General features: G+C 37.3%; 1 protein-coding gene across 4 annotated transcripts in view; it reads left to right on the plus strand.

Annotated features, from left to right (window-relative positions):
• Gls (glutaminase) overlaps nucleotides 1–18,723 on the plus strand; it is a 62,824-nt gene that overhangs the window by 19,483 nt on the left and 24,618 nt on the right. For 3 of the 4 annotated variants that reach the window (XM_085684102.2, XM_085684103.2, XM_085684104.2), the window contains exons 6-12: nucleotides 2,103–2,266; nucleotides 5,841–5,899; nucleotides 13,774–13,806; nucleotides 13,892–13,950; nucleotides 14,805–14,871; nucleotides 15,376–15,426; nucleotides 17,345–17,521. In XM_085684102.2, coding sequence (XP_085540228.1) covers nucleotides 2,103–2,266; nucleotides 5,841–5,899; nucleotides 13,774–13,806; nucleotides 13,892–13,950; nucleotides 14,805–14,871; nucleotides 15,376–15,426; nucleotides 17,345–17,521 — 610 coding nt within the window. Of the gene's footprint in view, nucleotides 1–2,102; nucleotides 2,267–5,840; nucleotides 5,900–13,773; nucleotides 13,807–13,891; nucleotides 13,951–14,804; nucleotides 14,872–15,375; nucleotides 15,427–17,344; nucleotides 17,522–17,657; nucleotides 17,766–18,723 lie in introns of those variants that run through there. The other variant, XM_085684106.2, reaches the window with a different exon arrangement.

Below are 18,723 nucleotides of genomic sequence, written 5' to 3' on the forward strand. Positions count from 1 at the left end.
ATGGAGGCCAACTTTAACCCTTAAATTTTGTATCACAGTAGACATGGAGCAGAAAGAAACCTGACTTTGAGACTGGTCTTGAACTTATGTAGTATAGCCTATCACGTTATCAGTCAGTTTGCAAAGTAAAAGTCAGCTGCAAAATAGTCTTTTATATATACATGGAAACTGTTTGAGAAGCAGCTGATGATGAGGCTTCTTGCAGAATTATCAGCAAGCGTTATCATGAGGGAGAACTATAAAGAGAGCCATTTGAACAAAATCTGGATGAAGAGAGGCCTTTGGGAAAATACTAAAGTGTGGGAATGTTTTTTCAAGAACTTTTTTTGGGGAAGGGCTTAGGAAATGATGCTTGGTGAATAAAGTGCTTAGTATGTAAGTGGGAAGACCAGAGTTGGTCTCTGGCACAAAGTCTTGGGCAAATGTGACTCCCTGTAATCCCAGCAGAGAGATCCTCGATGCAAGCAGGCCACAGACTAGGGAATAAGCAAGCTCCATGTATCGGGGAGGCTGCTTTAGTAAAATGGAGAGAATGAAGGGCTTGGTGTCGGCCACTCTCCTCCTCACGTGTGCACACAGGTCTGCTACTTAAGTGCAGAAATGCACACACACAACTCAGTGCAAAAACTACTTTTATTTTGCTGGAAGTCAAACATTAAGTGTCATTGTCAACTTCTAATTCTGTGTCAGAGCAGTTGTGCCGTAAGTCTCGGTGTTCTTCCCACTGAAAAAAATTTATCTTAGAAATACAGTCTTTCCTTAAAATTTTATTTTTAAAATTGTTTTATTTAGCTATACAGTTTTGTTCGCTACCCTCCCCTCCTCACCCCTCCCCTTCTACCCTGTTCTGTGACCCACATGCTCCTACTTTACTTGGGAGATCTTGTCTTTTTCTCCTTCCTATGCAGTTCCATGTTTGTCTCTCTCGGTCTCAGGTTGTCTAGGTTCTCTGGGGTTGTGGACTGTAGGCTGATTTTTCTTTGCCTTATGTTTAAAAGCTACTTATGAGTGAGTACATACTATATTTGTCTTTAAAATTACTTTTAAAAAATGAAAATACAACTTAACACGAAAGTGTATGTAACTGGAGCTGTAGAGATGGCTCAGCCATTAAGAGCACTGACTGCTCTTGCAAAGGTCCTGAGTTCAATTCCCAGTAACCACATGGTGTCTCACAGCCATCTGTAATGGGATCTGGTGCCCTCTTCTGACCTGCAGGTGTACATGACAACAGAGCACTCACGTGTAAAAACTAAATAAATTTTTAAAAATGTATGCAGCTTGTAAGTATTGTCCATACAAATTGGTGAATTTATATTAGTAATGCAATTTCACTTTATTTTATTTTTTTTGACTTTGAACGCCAGTTTCTTTATGTAGCCGGGCTGCCCTAGAACTTAACTCTGTAGCATAGGCTATTCTCAGACTTTCTATCTTCATGCCCCTGCTTCTGATTTGGTTATAGGCATGTGCCGCCATGCTTGGCGGTACCCTAAAGTTTGAGGCTACAAGTCAGGTAACCGTAGAAATTTAGGTTTTTCTTCTTAAGGTAAAGTTGAAAACTTCTTCATCTGTGATTTTAATTATCTAATCTGAAGTATCCTAAAGTTATAATAAAAAGCGTAAGTTTTTTATTATAAATAAACATGTTAACTTTTCTAAGGCCTTTTAAAAGGCCTAGTTTACTCTGAAATCTGGTGGTAGTAAGAAAAACACTGATTTAATATCTAATAAAACTTAACTTTGTTGACTAATTTAAGCTTTTGCCATTTTCTTTGCAGTATCTTTCTTAAACATATTCTTTTTAATGTTTATATTCTCTCTCTCTCTCTCTCTCTCTCTCTCTCGTGAAGATCAGAGGATAACCCACGGGTACTAGCCTCTATCGTGTCCCAGCGATTACTCTTGGTTGTCAGGCTTGGTGGTGGGCGCCTTCCCTCAGTGTCATGTAGCCAGCCCTTAAGCATCCTTAATGTTGAAGCAAACATTTATGGTTGAATTAAAAATGTTTATGGATTAGAATTAATAATATAGAAAGAGCAAGTCCGGCCATGCAGCTGGTTCTAGCTGATGCTAATTGTTTTCCAAATCTGCTTTACTAGGCATTCTATTGGAGATACCAAAGTCCCCTTTTGTCTGCAGTCCTGTGTGAAGCCCCTGAAATATGCCATTGCAGTTAATGATCTGGGAACTGAGTATGTGCATCGCTATGTTGGGAAGGAGCCAAGTGGATTAAGATTCAACAAACTATTTTTGAATGAAGATGGTAAGGAATGTTTACAAGTTGGTTAGAGAAAGAACTTATTTTTCTGCTTAACTCTCAGTAATTTGAATTCTGCTTTTGAAGAAATCTTTTCCTATTTTTTAAAACTTGTTGTAGAGTTTCTTTGATCTTTAGAGAGATTTTTTTATGTTATCTTACACCATTAGCAAGAGCAGTAGGGAGGTAAGGGCAGAAAACGCATTCCACAGCTGGGTACAGTGCACACTTGTAATCCTGGCAGATAGGAGCTGGAGTAAGGTAGGCCAGGAGCTCGGTGACGTTCTCAGCCACATAGCATTCGAGGGCAGCTATGGCTACGTGAGACCCCGTCTACATTATAGTCACCTATCTAGGGCTTCTGTTAACGTTTGAAAATGCTTAGAATGTGCTTAAGAACAGTCCGGTGGGAGCAGCTCATAGTTCTGGGGTGCTCATAATTACTGTGAGTGTGTTGCTAATTATTTCAGTTAAAAAAGCCTGTTTGGCAAAGGTAAACAAATATCTAGGTTCAATCTCCTTACCAGTTTCATTGCTAGAGGCTCTGACCTCTATTTGTCCATTGAATGAGTGTATAATCACTCTTAAATAAATGTCATATACTATAAAAGGGTGTACAGTTTTCTGTATTTTACCATAATCTTTGCTGATTTTTTAATCATAATTTTATGCTAATATAAATTAGCATATATTGGCAATTTCATTGATGATATTATATTCTGAAATATTTATTAGGCCCTTTGACATCCAGGTTTAATAAAAACTCATTCTGTTATCCCTGGAAGATTTAGTGAGCACTTTCCTTTGGAAGGCAAGGGGAACAATCTTAAGTCATTCTGGCAGATACATTGAATTTTTAGGAAGGTACTTAAAGATCTAAAAATAGATGTAAGTTAGACTATTAGACATCTTTTTGAGAGGCTGTGGCTAATCTTTGAGAGCACAGATGTGTTTCCCAGCACCGCACGGTGGACTAACAGCCAACTACAGTGTCAGTTCTGGGGGTCTCAACGCCTCTTCTGGCCGCCTCCACCCCAGGCACATACATTGTGCAGACATACGTACGTGCAGGAAAAATACCCCCCCATACCTGTGAAATAACAAAGTATCTTATGAAAAATTAAAAAACCGTTTGGGTAAATAAATTTAGCATTATTAATAAAATTTTTGCCGTGTTCATGAATGGTTTTTAAAAAGTGGTAGTATGGTCTATGAAAACAGTTGTGATAAGAGCTCAAGGTTTTAGTACTAGTTTTTGTAAGAATTGAAATATGAAACTAAACCAAAGGTCTTGTCTACCAGCAGTCTTGATGGCTGCAAGAAGGCTTAGGGTCCCCATTTGTTCCTGAGTTCTCAGCGCATGCTGCATTATTGAATCTTAGTTTGCACCAGACCCCACACAGAACAGTTTGAAGATCATTTTCTCATTTAAAATTACACTAGTAGATTGTAGCTATGAAAACAGTGTTTGTGCCTCTGTTCACTTTGGCTCAGCATTATATGGTAATAAATATCACTCTTGCTATGTAAGGTTATAATACAGCAGTTGTAGTAACCCCGTAAGAATGTGTAATACTTTTAAAGTGTTTGAGATGTGAATAATTTTTGTCCTGAGATTGGAGTCGGCTAATACTTTCTACATCGTGAGGAGACACATCTATGGAGATGGCAGTTCTGGACAATCTCCTTATCTTCAGTGATACAAGTCATAGTAGCACAGTTTAGTCATTGAAGCTAGGGTTGGGAGTACGCAGACCTGTGATCTCATCTCTCAGCTGTAGATATGAGTAGTCACGAGTTTGAGGACAGTCTGGGTTACCTTACAGTGTTTCGAACAAAACAGTAGCAAAAGTGTACAGTGCAGTAGCTTTTACTCTGTTCATGCCCGCCATGGAGCACTGTGAGCACCTCCACAACAGATGCCATACTCACTAGTTACTCCCTGTCTCTGTTCAGCCCTGGAACCCCGCAGTGTATTTCTGTCTATAGATTCATTTATTCAAGAAACTTCAGTTTAATGGGATCACTTACTTAATATTTGTTCTTTCATGACTAGTTTTTTTTTTAGCTTAATATGATTAAGATTCATGTAGCTTATTCCTTTTTATAATATCCCATCATTAATAAACCTTTCAGCTGATTGGACATTAGACTTCTCTTGGTCATATGGCTAAGCAGAATGGCTGGGTCCCATGGTGACTGTTTAGTATTTTGAAGAGCCATTTGTCTGCTTTTTCAGAGCTTACAGGTTTAGCTAGAGGCTTGTCTTGTGGAATGTAACCTGTTAATTCAAGGAAACCAATAGTGTGTACGGCACAGGTAAAGTCTGTGTTGGGACTGTCAGGTTCGATAAGCTTATCCCTTGAGGAGATACATCTTTGCCACGGAAGTAGGCGCTTGTTTTGTTATTTGAGGCTGGGGTTAGGAAAGAGCACTGCCACTGCTGGGAGACGTTCTCAAGTGAGTGTTTGTAATGTTCATGATTCTCGCTGTTCAGGGAATGCTAATGTCATAAGCTTTTAAAATTTCATTTAAGAATTAGGATTGCTAAGTTTTTAAGTTTAATTAACTTAATTTAAGAATTATAATTAAGAATTTAAAGAATTTAATTTTAAAAGTTTAAGAATTTAAAAATATTTTAAAAATTTGTATCAATAAGCAAGATCCTAATCAATTTTTGGAGGTCCTGTGACAGCTCCACAGGACCAACTAAAAAAAATTAATTTTAAATTCAAGAATTGAAATAAGTTAATTAAAAATCAACTCAAGATTTAGAAAAGGTTAGGATTTTGGGTTAACTTAAAAGTTAAATTTTATCTAAAAAGACTGGAGAGATGGGCCCCTGGTTAAGAGCACTTGGTGTTCTTGCAGAGGACCCAGGTTCAGTTTCCAGCACCCACATGGTAGCTCAAAACTGTCTACAACTCTAAGTCCAGGGGATCTGACTGCCCTCTCTGGCCTTTTCAGAAACCAGTTATCTATGTGGTGCGCATATATACATGCAGGCAAACACACAGGAAATAAAAATACATCTTTCAAAAAACTGTATAAGAAGTAAATTCTTTACTACCAGGAAGTGTTGAAGGTCCAGAGAATATATGTAACGTGGGTCTAGTTTTATTATTTAGGCGTATTACTAGTGTTTGTGTTGTTCTCCAGTGGATATACACACATGCATACATACACGCATGCATACATACACATGTGCATACATACAAGAACCTTTGTAAACAATAACATTGAAATCGTATCAGATGGGCTTTTTCAAGATTATTTGTAATATAAAAGTTCATTAGAGGTTAGCTACATGTATGCATTCTGTGAACTTTAATAGTAGCTGAGATATGTTCAGTCATTAGAACTCTGAGATAAAGTTTGAGACTGAAATGGCAGGGTTAAAAAATTTGGACTTGCTTTTAGAATTACTTTTTACAACTGCTGTGTGAATCCTTTTTTTACTATGTGGTATCAGCAGAATCCTAGGTGTACCTTGCTCCAAACTCCTCCCTGCAGGAAAGTACGTGTGCATCCTAGGCAGTGATGCCAACTGTGAACCGGTGCTGTCGCCTTTGTGTTTCAGATAAGCCACACAACCCTATGGTAAATGCGGGAGCCATCGTTGTCACTTCACTGATAAAGGTAAATGCTGACCTTTCCTTTTAACCTAGTCAAATGTTTTAGTAACTAAGGAATAAATATGTATTTTGGGTTGTTTGTGTAGGACTATGATACATTTTTCTTGGTATTAATAAAATAGTCTTGTTATATTGGGTTAGGGTTATCAGTCTGTGTCCTCCCCAGCCTCCTCTCCCCCTGTGATGTCGTTCCAAGGACAAAACGAAAACCATTTGACTCACCATGAATCCCAACCATTAGTTCACCTTCTCAATAGAAAGCTTTTGGCACAAGTTTAAGAACGTTGTTGATCAGTAGGCACTGAGGTGCTTCTTTTTAAGGTTTTAAATTTTTTTTCTCTTTGCTTCTAGAAAGAGTAAATTTTTTTCTGAAAAGAAGCATTTTCTGTATAATATTTTTATTAGTTAAATGCTGAAGAAAATGTTCTAATTTTCATTTAAGACAAAATTATTTATTATATTAAAAGCAGTGAATTAGTTTTATCCTCAAGCTGGGGTCTCAGTTTTCATTTAAATTTGTTTCATTTGTTTTACTTTATCATGTCATAAGTAAGAGAAATGAGGCTTCTTCCAATTATTACATTACTTACGTTCTGTGTTTGCATTGTATGTGACTTATTTTAGTGTTTGTATTGCTTTAATAATTGGAAGCTAATGTTTTGAAATAAGTATTTCAAAATGGTTCTGTTGTGTGATACTTTTATTTATCACACAATTTCAAACACGCCCTCCCTTTTTATTTTTAATTTCTATTTGTGTTACTTATTAAAATGAGTTTATGTTTGGGACACTTATGTTCCTCAGTAAATTTGTGCCTGTCTATTTCAGGTTAGAATAAACATAACTCATGGACTTGTACATGGATACTGTAGGTGGGGTACTGTGGATGCAAACAGGATGCTGAAGGGCGAATTACAGGCTCGTCCAGCTGTAGCAGAAGGCGCTCTTAAAAATACGCTCTTCTTTTAGGGCGCTATTTTATAAGCGTTGGCCCACTTGGCTCTAAGTAGATCTTATAGCCAAGTATCTTTTAATGTAGCTAGTTTGAGTTGAGTCTCTGCTGTCCAGTTATCCTGGGGTGAAAATTCCTGTAGACATAGCAGTGCAGTGTATAGAGGGCACAGCTGTGCTTAGGTGTCCTTAGGTGAGCATGTGCATGTACGTGGGCCTTTGTCGCTGAATCTGGTAAATGTTACGATGAAAGAAAATCTCATTTTAATAATCCAGAGTTGAAGCAGCGAGTGAGAACTAAGGAAAGTTCATCTATAATCTCTGATAAATGCTCAAGCCTTAAACAGTAGAATGCTAAACCATTTTTGGGTCTTACACAAAATGTCCAGATTCCATAAGCTTACATTTATTTTAGTGGCTCACTGACTTTCCTGCAGATGATTCATGGATTTCATCTCAACGACTGCAGTGGAGGGGCTATCGTGTTGAGGATTCCTCAGTTACATGTGACTTAGAGGTAGCCCGGCAGAATTGAGATGAGATCCTGCTGTAGGAAGTGAGATCTGTCACAAAGAGGCAGAAGAGGTTAGCACGGCACACCAGTAGGGTCTCTACAGAACGTCTCCTTCACTGCATGCAGTTAAACCCCTCTTGTCTCATGACTGTGGGTTCAGTCAAGTGCACTGACGTGCCGCATGCGGGAAGTGCTTGTCTGGTCACACCACACCATCACCTCATTAGTCTCACTTCCCATGGTATGTCGTATGTCATAGACCACAGCGAAGTTAGTGTGAGCGGTGAGGAGCAGTAAAGAGCACACACAGCGGAAGTGCAGGTCAGGGCCCAGCAGTAAAGAAAAGTCGTCTTGTATTTGTGACCTCGGTCAGTGTTAAACTTGTAAAATTTAAATTTACCAGAAAAGTTGGCAGTTCATATTTAAACTCATTATCTTTGAGTCTTTGTTTTCAGACTATGTTTCAGAAGTATTTTTTTAACTGAACATAATGTGAATCTTAAAGGTATAAGCTTAATACAGCTGTAAAACTGCCCTAAAAAGAAGATATTCCTTAGGATAAAGAAAGAATTTAGATTTCTTAGGTATCGGTATGCAGCCTCTGTATGATTATGTATTTATAAAATGGTAATGGTGTGAAATTGAGTTAACAAAACCTAGCCAAACAGCCCAGTCGTCTTCTAGGAAATGGGTGCTGGATGGGTTGTATCATTAGTGGAATCTGGTTTGTGTTCTGTGTGTTAGAACTTACTGTGCCATACTTAACATGGGGGTTGCCTTTCCACTTACTGATGTCTTTGACTTTAGCAGTTATGAAAGCCGAAATGCTGCAATATTTTAACTTGTACAAAAGCTGCATCTATGTTTTAAGTAGTTACATGTAGTCATCGTGTAGACACCAGCTGCTGCCCGCTCTCTGAATGCGGACAGACTCCTTCTCAGGAGCTTGAGCCTGAGTGTCCGTAGCTGTCGGAGGGATGCAGCCATGCTTTTAGCTCTTTACTTGACCTTAAGACTGTTTTGTTTGGTTTTTTCGTTCAAAGTTTGGGGCTTTGTTATGATGCCATTGCAACAAATCTCATGTTACACCCCTCCAAAAAAAGTAGAGTCTTTAGTAAGACTCTTTATTTCATAATTTTGTAGTATTGATATTTTTTCCTTGTAGGGTTGGTGGTGATCCTCAGGAAATGGGGGAAGAGGCAGAGCAAATGTTCAAAAGGATTAGCAGATTGTGGAAAAAGGAGGATTTGGACAGAAGGAACCTGTTGCATTAATTCTTAACCACTAAGCTTATAGGAAAACTTCAATATTTAAAATTTTAAACAAAGCTATATAGGTAAATACCTTTTTAAAAACAAATGTAATTTTACACTTAAAATGCACATAATTACAAAGACATAAGGGTTATTCTTACTTGCTTTTCTCCTATAGTATTTGCTGCGTTTAAGGGAATACTGTTAAAATCTGTTTAACTATCTCATGATGATAATGTGTGATTGTGTGGTTTAAAGGAAAGAAGAAGAAGAAGAGGGTAGTTATGTTTACATGAAAAGACATGTCTCTCATGTTTTTGTTTTTCAGTGATTAAAAATGACCTAGCTTAATCTTAAAAGTTAAAGTCTGATGCCTTGAATATTGGGGTAGGAAACTTAGGGCAACATATTTCAAAATGATATCACTATTGCATTTTGATTTTAGAAATATGGTAAGCTACGTGATTTTCTAAATTTATGTCTGTCCTAGTGGTTGTTTCTAGGTTTCGCTACTTGAAAAAGTTGTGTGTTAGTCCCCTCAACTCCCATTTTGGGAAGCAGCCATTTTTAATTAAAATATTAAAGATTTTAAAGTGTTGCTCTGTAAAACCTCAAGACAAGTCTAACTCATCTCTGCTGTCTTCCGTTGTCACACTGGCCGTCTCCCGGCAGATTTCCTAGTAAACCCACTTCTCAGATCGTACTGTGCAAGTGCCCTGGCTTGGTGGGTTTACAGCACGGGTTTAGTGCTCTATTTACTTGACATTTATATTAGTAGGCAAATTTGAGAGTTTTTTCTTTTTTTTTTTAAATGAAAGGTAGAGGTTGTTTTTTTTTTTCCAGCCAAGTTAAGCGAGCTGTTAATAATAATTTGATAATTTACAAAAATGCTGTATCAGCAGGGCACTATGGTACTTGTCTTCACTTCAGTGTGCTGAAGCTAAAGCAGGTGGCTAGCTGTGAATTTGATGTCAGCGGTGTGTAGATCATGAGTTCTAGGCCAGCCAGAGGTAGTAGTAGGGCCCTGTCTCCTAAAAGCCCTAAAACCCAGATCTAGAACACTTACTTTTTATTTTTAATACTAATTTATAGTTTAATGCTGTTTAGTTTCAGAAAATCTCTCTGTGACAAGATCAAACCAAGACTTTTATAAAATCATTTTCCATCACCTCTCTCTGCTTCTTTTGTGATCTCTAATATTTAATTGACTTGCATGCCCACTCTTTATGACTACATTTCATAATAATTGGCTGACATACTGGCTGTTTAAACATTTTTTTAGTGTTGCCAAGTATATTTGTTGTTGTACAGGTACATGAATTTATTCATGAACATATTGTGAAATCAGGTCTAAAATTTCTCCCAACATAGTTACATTAATTCTTTCAGTTTATGTTTCAAACGTAGGGTCTGGGTCCAGGTGAGCACTTGCATTAGTCATAATAGGCAGAGTTAAAGCTCCATCACCTTTGTTAAACTTCCACTTACGCTTTCCTTAAAGAGACACACATTTTATAGCTTAATATACACTTTTTATGCAAGGTAAATTTTTATAATATTCTAGCACTATTTTTTTATTCTCAAACAGACCACATGGTTTGCTTTTGAACATCATTTAATAAATAGAATTTTAAAATATATTTTTCCCAGTTTAATTTCTTAAAAGCTCTACATTTCTGTGAACGTTTTCAGAATTAAAACAGCGCAGTGGGTAGCAGTGCTTGTGCTGTGAGCGTCATGCTGGAGTCACTATATCCCTGGTGTGGAGGACTAAGGGCAAGGTGTAGTAAGGAGGGGAGGTGCGGGCTGCATCCCACCACCCAGCTAGCTTATACTCAAAATAATCACATGGAAATCTGTATTAATTAAATTGCTGCCTGACCCATTATCTCTAGCCTCTTCTTGGCTAACTCTCATATCTTGTTTTAACCCGTATCTAGTAATCTGTGTAGCATCACAAGGTCGTGGCTTACCGGAAAAGAATCCTAACCAGCATTTGTCTCAGGAGATTCATGGCCACACTTCCCTTCTTCCCAGCATTCTGTTCTATCTACTCCGCCCACCTAAGGGCCGCCCTATCAAAAGGCCAAGGCAGTCTCTTTATTCAACTAATGAAAGCAACACACAAACAGAAGAACCTCCTACACCATTTCCCCTTTTTCTGTTAAAACAAAAAAGAAAGGCTTTAACTTTAATATAGTAGAATTACATTTAACAAAACAGTTATCAAGAAAGAATTACAGTTATATTTGTTTATCTTTTATAACAAAGGAAAGCTATAATTATCTATCTATTCTTCAACTCCATCAAAGACCCCAGAAGGATATAATATTACCTGAGTAAACAGGAATTGCATTGTCAGCAACTTCCAAAACTCTAGAATTGACAGAGACATCTCACTGCCTGGCCAGATTACCCAAAGTTATTCTGTACCATTGGGGCATCCGTCTTTGGCCTTCAGGCCCATAGTATCCAGCAGATTTTTCCATGAAGCAGAAAAATTTAAAGACAGTTTAGTCACTTTCTTTTGTGTCCTGCAGAATGTCTCACAGACTCTTTCATGAATCAGGAACCCCAAAAGATCATCTCATACTTAGACAAATTCAGCAGTCCTCTCTGTGTGGGTTCTTTGTGTCCAGTTTATGCAACAGTCCAGGCAAGAGCAGTTTTTTGCCAAATGGCTAACCAACTCCTTAAGGAACCTCTTCAGTGCCCATCTTCTTCTTGAAGTAGATTGGTGCTGCCAGGAGCAGACGTGTCTCATTGTCATGAAAAGCCCTAAGTTATTAAAACATTTTAATGCCATATTCTGTAGTCTTTGACAGATATGAAGAATGCCTATTTGAAATATATCTATGTACATCTAGAAAATCTAACTAACTTGACTGCAAACTTGACTATTATAGATGATCATCCATTAGCAACTTATATTTCCTAATTATACATTACATTTTTAAATGAACTACACAATCATAATACCCTAATCAAGATCAGAAATACATATAACAAAATTGACCTTAAACTTGTATCAATAAGTCAAGATTTATACCAATGCAAATTATTCATACCTATATCATATTCCCCTTTAAATGTAAAAGAACATTTATAAACAATATTTGGGAATATGGGCGTAGTTTTTTCTCTCCCAACTGCTTCATGCTGTATGGGGGCACCTGTTAATCAGGTCTTTCATGGTGTATCTTGTTTGTTAGGTTCATCTCAGTCAGCAGTCCATGTGATCATTCAGTATTTTACTATTTCCTACTTAGATAAATCTGCTTAGAACATTTCAGATACCTATTAAAAACATCATTTAGTAATGGAATCTGAATGTAATAAATAATACAGTAAAGGGTGGATATTTCCTTTTTTGTTTTTCGAGACAGTTGTTTCTCTGTGTGTATTCCTGACTGTCCTGGAACTCCTTCTGTAGACCGGGCTGGCCTTGAACTCAAAGAGATACACCTGCCTCTGACTCTTGCTCTTGAGTGTTGGAATTAAAGGCATGCTAAGTTGTTTCTTAAAAACTAAAGCAAAATTCAATTTTTGGAAGCCATAAAATAAACCAAGTATGTGACCAAGTCTAGGGTTGAAATGTTTTTTATGTTAAACTTTATAATTCAGTGAAGAAAACCTGTATTAATTTTGCAGGGTAGCTTAGGTCTAAGAATGGAAGTTCAATGTGACTTGTTTATTTTATACTGATTAGTTGTGTATCCAGTATGATCCATGTGACAACACAGTTGTGCTTTTTTTGTGTGCTTTTTCTAAGGTTAAAAAGGTTTTCGTGGCTTAAATGTTGTTACATATTTTACAGCATTAGGATCTATGGAATATTTTGACAACTGCAACAGTTCAATGAAGTTGGTAATTTCTTCTTTTAATTATTTTTCATTGAACAGCTTTGGAGTTACATGTCTACATTTTAGATTCTGATATAAAAAACTTTTAAAATGTCAGGATGCTTTAGAGAAAATATATAACCCCTCTTACTACAAGAGGGTTATAGTCTATCTAGCTGTCATTAAGTTCTTTTTGCATTATTTAAGTTTGGTTAATGTCTAATTTTGATGACATACTCTGGTGTTTTTTCCTGTTGCTGATTATGTACGTGTGATTGTACTTTCTAAATAGCTTGATTTGTAGGATTTTATATATTTATCAGTCATAACTAGACTTCCCATAGGGAGAATGGAACTGGCTTTGTTCAGTAGATGACACTCTGGAACAAACTCCCTGTAACAACATTCTAAATAATGCTTCAGAACCTTGAGGGTAGATACTTAACAAATTGCTTTTTAAAATGGTTGTCAAATTATTTGAATCCTGCTTTAGAGATTAGCGATGTATTGTTTCTGTTGGGTGCACATCACCAATCAATACGTTTGATTTCAGATCTTCAGCTTACTGCTTTGTAAACTTCGCCGAGGTAAAATAAAACCATTTGGCTACTTGAACTGATCTACATTGCACAGGCGTTTTCCTAATAACCTTTGTGCCAGATAACTCGTCAGAGCTAGAAGTAATGAAACAATACATCTTCCTCATCTGAGTTGGCTTAATGTTAAATATAATTAGAGTTAATTTTTTAGAACTACGAAGTAATTTTTTGCCTCCAATAGTGTTAGAAGTGAGTTACTCAGAGTTGAGTGCTCCCCATGCTAGTAGACTGTAGTCAGCATTTGCTTATTGCAGAGCTGGAAAAAAATCAGTCGGGTTTAACAACTCAGTTTTCTCACTCAGTACTGGTTTAAAGACTTTGTTTTTAAAAAATACATTGTTAATTGAAAATCATGCTTTCTATATTACTAATTATGTTTTAAGGGTGAAATTTTAAAACTTTTTGAAAGTGAAATTAACATTTTAGCAAATCATGTGCTATTATGAAAGATAAGGGGTCCCAGGGCTATTTTATTCTCTAGCTCTGAGATTAGTAAATATGTTTTTAAAATATATATTCCCTTTGTAAATGTTGAGCTTTTTCAACATTGGGTGTTGACGTGTACAGAAGTTGAAGTACTCAGCTGTTTTAGAGGGTTTCCTAGGCGTGAGATAGCGTGCAGGGCCTTGAATGCCATGGTAGCCAGGTGAAGTGTGTTGTGTTAGTTCTGCCAGCTTGGCGGTGTCGGTGCTAACATACTTCCTTTCGTTTCTTTGCAGCAAGGCGTAAATAATGCTGAGAAGTTTGACTATGTAAGTACAACACAGAATCCTGCTTTTGTATTACCTCCCTCAAGTATTTAATTTCGGTTACTGATACTCCTAATTTGGTTTATAGGTGATGCAATTTTTGAATAAGATGGCTGGTAATGAATATGTTGGATTCAGTAATGCAACGTGAGTCTAATTTGTTACTTGGGCTTTTACAGTTGGTCAGACTTCTTTAAATTCACCTGATAATTAGACTATAGAATTTTATTTTCAATACTGTTTTACTTTTTATATATACACATATTCAAGTATACACATACATGTATGTAGGTACATGCACATTGTCTCCTTATGACTCTAGAACTTACTTCAACCAATAGTTAATTACTTAGAATTTGGTCATTAGAGGGTAGTTGGTCAGATCTAAATTACCTGAAAGAAACATTTAAAAGGTGTAGAAGCCACAGCCAAACCTTAGGCGGTTTTCAGAATCCTGTGGAAGAGGGGGAGGAAGGATTACAGGTCCAGAGGGGTCCCATAAGAAAACCATAGAATCGGCTAACCTGGGCTCCTGGGGGCTCACAGAGACTGAACTGCCAATCAAGAGAGCTTGCATGGGACTCACCTATGTCCTCTGCACATTGGTCAGAGTTGTGTGGCTGGGTCTTGTGGGGCTTCTCTAACAGTGGGAGCAGGGACAGTCTCTTGACTCCGTTACCTCCTTCTGGGTTGCCTCAACTAAACTCAATAGGAGAGGAAGTGCTTAGTTTTACTGCAACTTGCTATACCCCGTCTGGCTGATATACATGGGGTGTCTTCCCTTCTCTGAAGAGAAAGGGGGAAAAATAGGGTGGGGCGGTGTTGGGGAGGGACTGGGAGGAGATGAGGGAGGGGAGCCAACCACCCAACTACCAGGACCAGGACAGTTTGGAGGTCGGGGAGGAGATTGGAAATAGAGTTTCTCTGGCGGTCCTGGAACTCCAGGCTGCTCTTGATCTCAGAGAAGAAATCATAAAGTTAAGTAAATTTTTTTCTTTTAGGTTTCAGTCTGAACGAGAAAGTGGAGACCGAAATTTTGCAATTGGATATTACTTAAAAGAAAAGAAGGTTTTTAAATTTTTGTTTCTATTCAAGGTTATTTTTGTGTAATAAAATGAGATCTAAGAACTTAGCAGTAGCCTTTAATGGTTTAAAGTGAAAAGTTTTGACAATTCTCAGTTGATGGCAGATTATTCTTGCTACTATTAAATTGATTTTATGTGTCTGGTAGTATTAAAATACTTGATTGACAGTGTTAGTATAGATTCTCATTGAAGTTTGCTGCATTTTATTTTTGAAGTGCAGTGTCTGACTAGTGCTGATAAACCTTGTTTTTTAAAGAACTTTAAGAGACTGATTCAGTATGATGATAAATTACAAATTACTTAATCTTTGTCTCTTAAAATAGAATTTAGGAATTTATATAACATGGTATAACTTTTCTATATATATATACTCTATAGACTATACTTTTATGCAAACTAAAATATTTTATATATCTTAACACTGATGTGGTTTTTTTGTTTGCCTGAGTTTTCATTGCTTTTCTGTATTTGAATTTGCTTTTTTCAGTGTTTTCCGGAAGGCACAGACATGGTTGGGATACTAGATTTCTATTTCCAGGTAATTGATTGTATAATTTATCTTTGTAAATAGATGTAATGCACTTTACAAAATGTGATGTCTTGGAAATACTGACTCTAGGCCATGAGAAAATAAATTTCATGTCATGAAAGACTGTTTAATGTCATGTGCTGAAGACCCACACATGGGAATGGAACAAGGCGAACAGTGTAGACATACCTGCAGATCAAAGCAGGGCAGATTCAGAAACTCACTTCCTAGTTTTTATTTTACGTGCGCAAATCTATTTGGTTTTCAGAGGGCTTCTGTCGGTGTTTTAAACTGTCGGTCTTCTGTGCTGTCTCTCTTCCTGCTCTCACTGTGTCTTTGCTGACGTGACTGGAGCACGTTGTCAGCATACGCCTCAGTGTCACATGGTGTGTGTGCTCTCTAAGTTAGAGCTTCATATCTGTGTCGTGTCGGGGAGCGTCCGCACACGTCATTTCTGTGGTCCAGATAGCAGTTTAGTAGAGCCTTCTTTGAAATCCCCCCTCCCCATGTATTTTTACACAATAAAGTTGTAATGGGAATATGCATAGACTAGGTTTTGTAAATTTCTAGTTTACTTTGTATTTGACTTACGAAGGCACTCTGAATTCTAACCTTCTGGTATCCTTATAAGATGTTTACGGGAGGTTGGTAATGAAGTTCGATGGGAGTACAGGTCCTAGATATCCGTTTACTCATTGCGAAAGCTGTGTTGGAAATCTGATCTTTCCATGTAAAACCTAATTCAATAATGACCTGTTTGGGTCCTGAGCCCTCTTTCATTCACCAGCAAGGATGGCATGAGATGTGTGTGACTCCTTAAACGATCAGTTTTATTCTAGCCAATAAAACGTTAATTTTGTCTTTTACAGTTTAAATAGTATTATGAATCTATTGTGAAATTTTGATTCTTTAGTGCAGGAAGGAATCAAGAGATAACCATAGAGGTATTCTTTTCTATGGAGAACTGAATTTTACTAAGTGAGCATCAAGCTGTTAAGAAATTGTTCTTAACTTTGGCATTGTCGAGTTAGGAGACTATTATTTATAATAAACAAAATTTGGTTAATACTGAATATGAAGTAGGAAATGATTAAGGGAATTTGCGTTTTGTTTTTGTAAGCATTTCCCTACTTAGGCAATGATAATGGGAATTTAAATCCTCCATGGTGAGCAAAATTCTGATTAATATTAAGTATAAAATAGGAAATGGTCATGAGAGTTTAAATTTTGTTTCTGAAAGCGTTTCCCTACTCAGGCAGTGATACTGGGATTCTCCTTCCTCTCTGTTTTGAGATGGGGTCTGGCTGGCCTGGAACTCACAGTGTAGACCAGGCTGGCCTCCAGCTTAGAGATCTGCTCAGTGCTGGTATTAAAGGTGTGTACAAACATACCTAGCTAAATCTGAATTCTTTTTAGAAAGCATTTTCCTACTAAGTCTTTGCTCAGTGGGCCACTGTAACTTGATTCTGTAGTTAGGGAAACTAGTCTTACCTGCTTCCATCCAGTTTTGGTTGCTGGTAATTAAAAATAAAATGTGGAAAAATACTATTTTAGGTTTAGAGGTAAATTTGAGTTTGTGAGGTAAATTGTTAATGCTGTTGATGTTATATTTTAGTGCTGGGATCAAACTCGGCGCGGTTAATTCGGAAGGTGGACTGCTGCTGAGTCCACCCTTGGCTTTCATTTTTGTTATTTTGATGGCATTTACAGTATCATAAATTTGGAGAACTCTGAATAAATCTTAAAACGACTAGAACTTTAGTCAGTTGAAATCTTAGAAATGGCTTCAAGTCATGGTAAAAATCCTTTTCGAAGCCGTATTTCAGATTTGTAGGCGATATCAGATAAAATGGCTTGTCTTAGAAGGCAGGTGAGATAAAGTACCGTGCACCTAAATTTTTATAACTCAGTTTTTTCTTTGTTTTAGCTGTGCTCCATTGAAGTGACGTGTGAGTCAGCCAGTGTGATGGCTGCTACACTGGCCAATGGCGGTTTCTGCCCCATTACTGGCGAAAGAGTCCTCAGTCCCGAGGCTGTTCGGAATACACTGAGTTTGATGCATTCCTGTGGCATGTATGATTTCTCAGGGCAGTTTGCATTCCATGTAAGTAACTGCTGATTAGTTTTCTCTTGCAAGGAACTAGTCTAGACTGGTGCTTTTAAAAATACAGTTTGAACTTTGCTTCTAAAGCTGTTTTATCTCTGGAGAGAGGCTTCTTTCCAAGGTTAATTGGTTACAAATGAGTCAGAAGTAGAGTTAAATAGTATGCGAAATGTCCTTAAGAATCCACTCACTTTAGATGTGTGAAAAGTCCCCACTCTTGTTCTGAAGGGATCTGTGATACAAGGTTAGTCCAGACTTGCTGTGGGTTTCTTGCTGATGCTTGGCTTTAGGGTGGATTGCACCTTGGGAAGTCCTCGAACTTGGGAAATGCACATGCAAAGCCTAACTCCTTGCTTAAGAGTGTGAAAAGTAAGCCTTGAAATGTTTCAGTTTTCTGAGACAGGTTTCTCTGTGTTTATGTTTGTGTTTCTCTGTAAAAACACAAGCTTTGTGTACTTGGCACTTGTAGGCATTTCTTATTTGTTCTTATTTATGTTGTTACATCATACTGCCCGTCCAAATGTAGTTTTTGGAACTTGTTTTCTTTTTTTAAGAAACCTATCTTTTCCATACACTTGTGTGTGTTGGTGCGTCCACCAGTGCCTGTGCCTTGGTTCCAGACTGAACTCAGGCTGTTGTTCTTAGTGTCCTGCTCCTTCACCACCCGGAGCCATTCTGCAGATCCTGCAGTTTTCTAGTGTAGTGAAGTGGACTTCACGTTATTCGTCATTCACCTTTGATCATTGTCAGTCCATGGCCAACCTTGTTTCATCTGTGTGCAGACCTGCTTTTTTCAGTCTTGTTATACTCTAGTATGTAATTGTCAGTACATAGCACAGCATTATAGTGCCATAGAACTTCACTGTTGCGTAGAAAACAGTAAATGTTATCATTTAGCAATACCACTAAATTTAATATAAAAATACTTAATCGTTGCGATTACTTGTTTGATTTGGAAAGTAAATAATTACTTTTTTTTTCGTGATCTCTTTTTAACTTATTTTTACCTGAAAACATTGAGTCATCTATTCCTGAATATTTTTTTTCAGAATAGATTTTCCTCTGTACCTGGTGTGTTTTCCCCTGTATTTCTTATAAACTGGCAGACCTGATCTGATAGTTTCGTTTGCTTGTCTCATTTAGTTTTTGCAAGATTACTGCAATGGTGTAGTTCTGTCGAGCACTTGATGTCTGACTCTTAG

Source organism: Myodes glareolus, chromosome 27, assembly GCF_982192425.1.
Source record: "Myodes glareolus chromosome 27, mMyoGla1.1, whole genome shotgun sequence".
Classification (NCBI taxonomy): Eukaryota; Metazoa; Chordata; class Mammalia; order Rodentia; family Cricetidae; genus Myodes; species Myodes glareolus.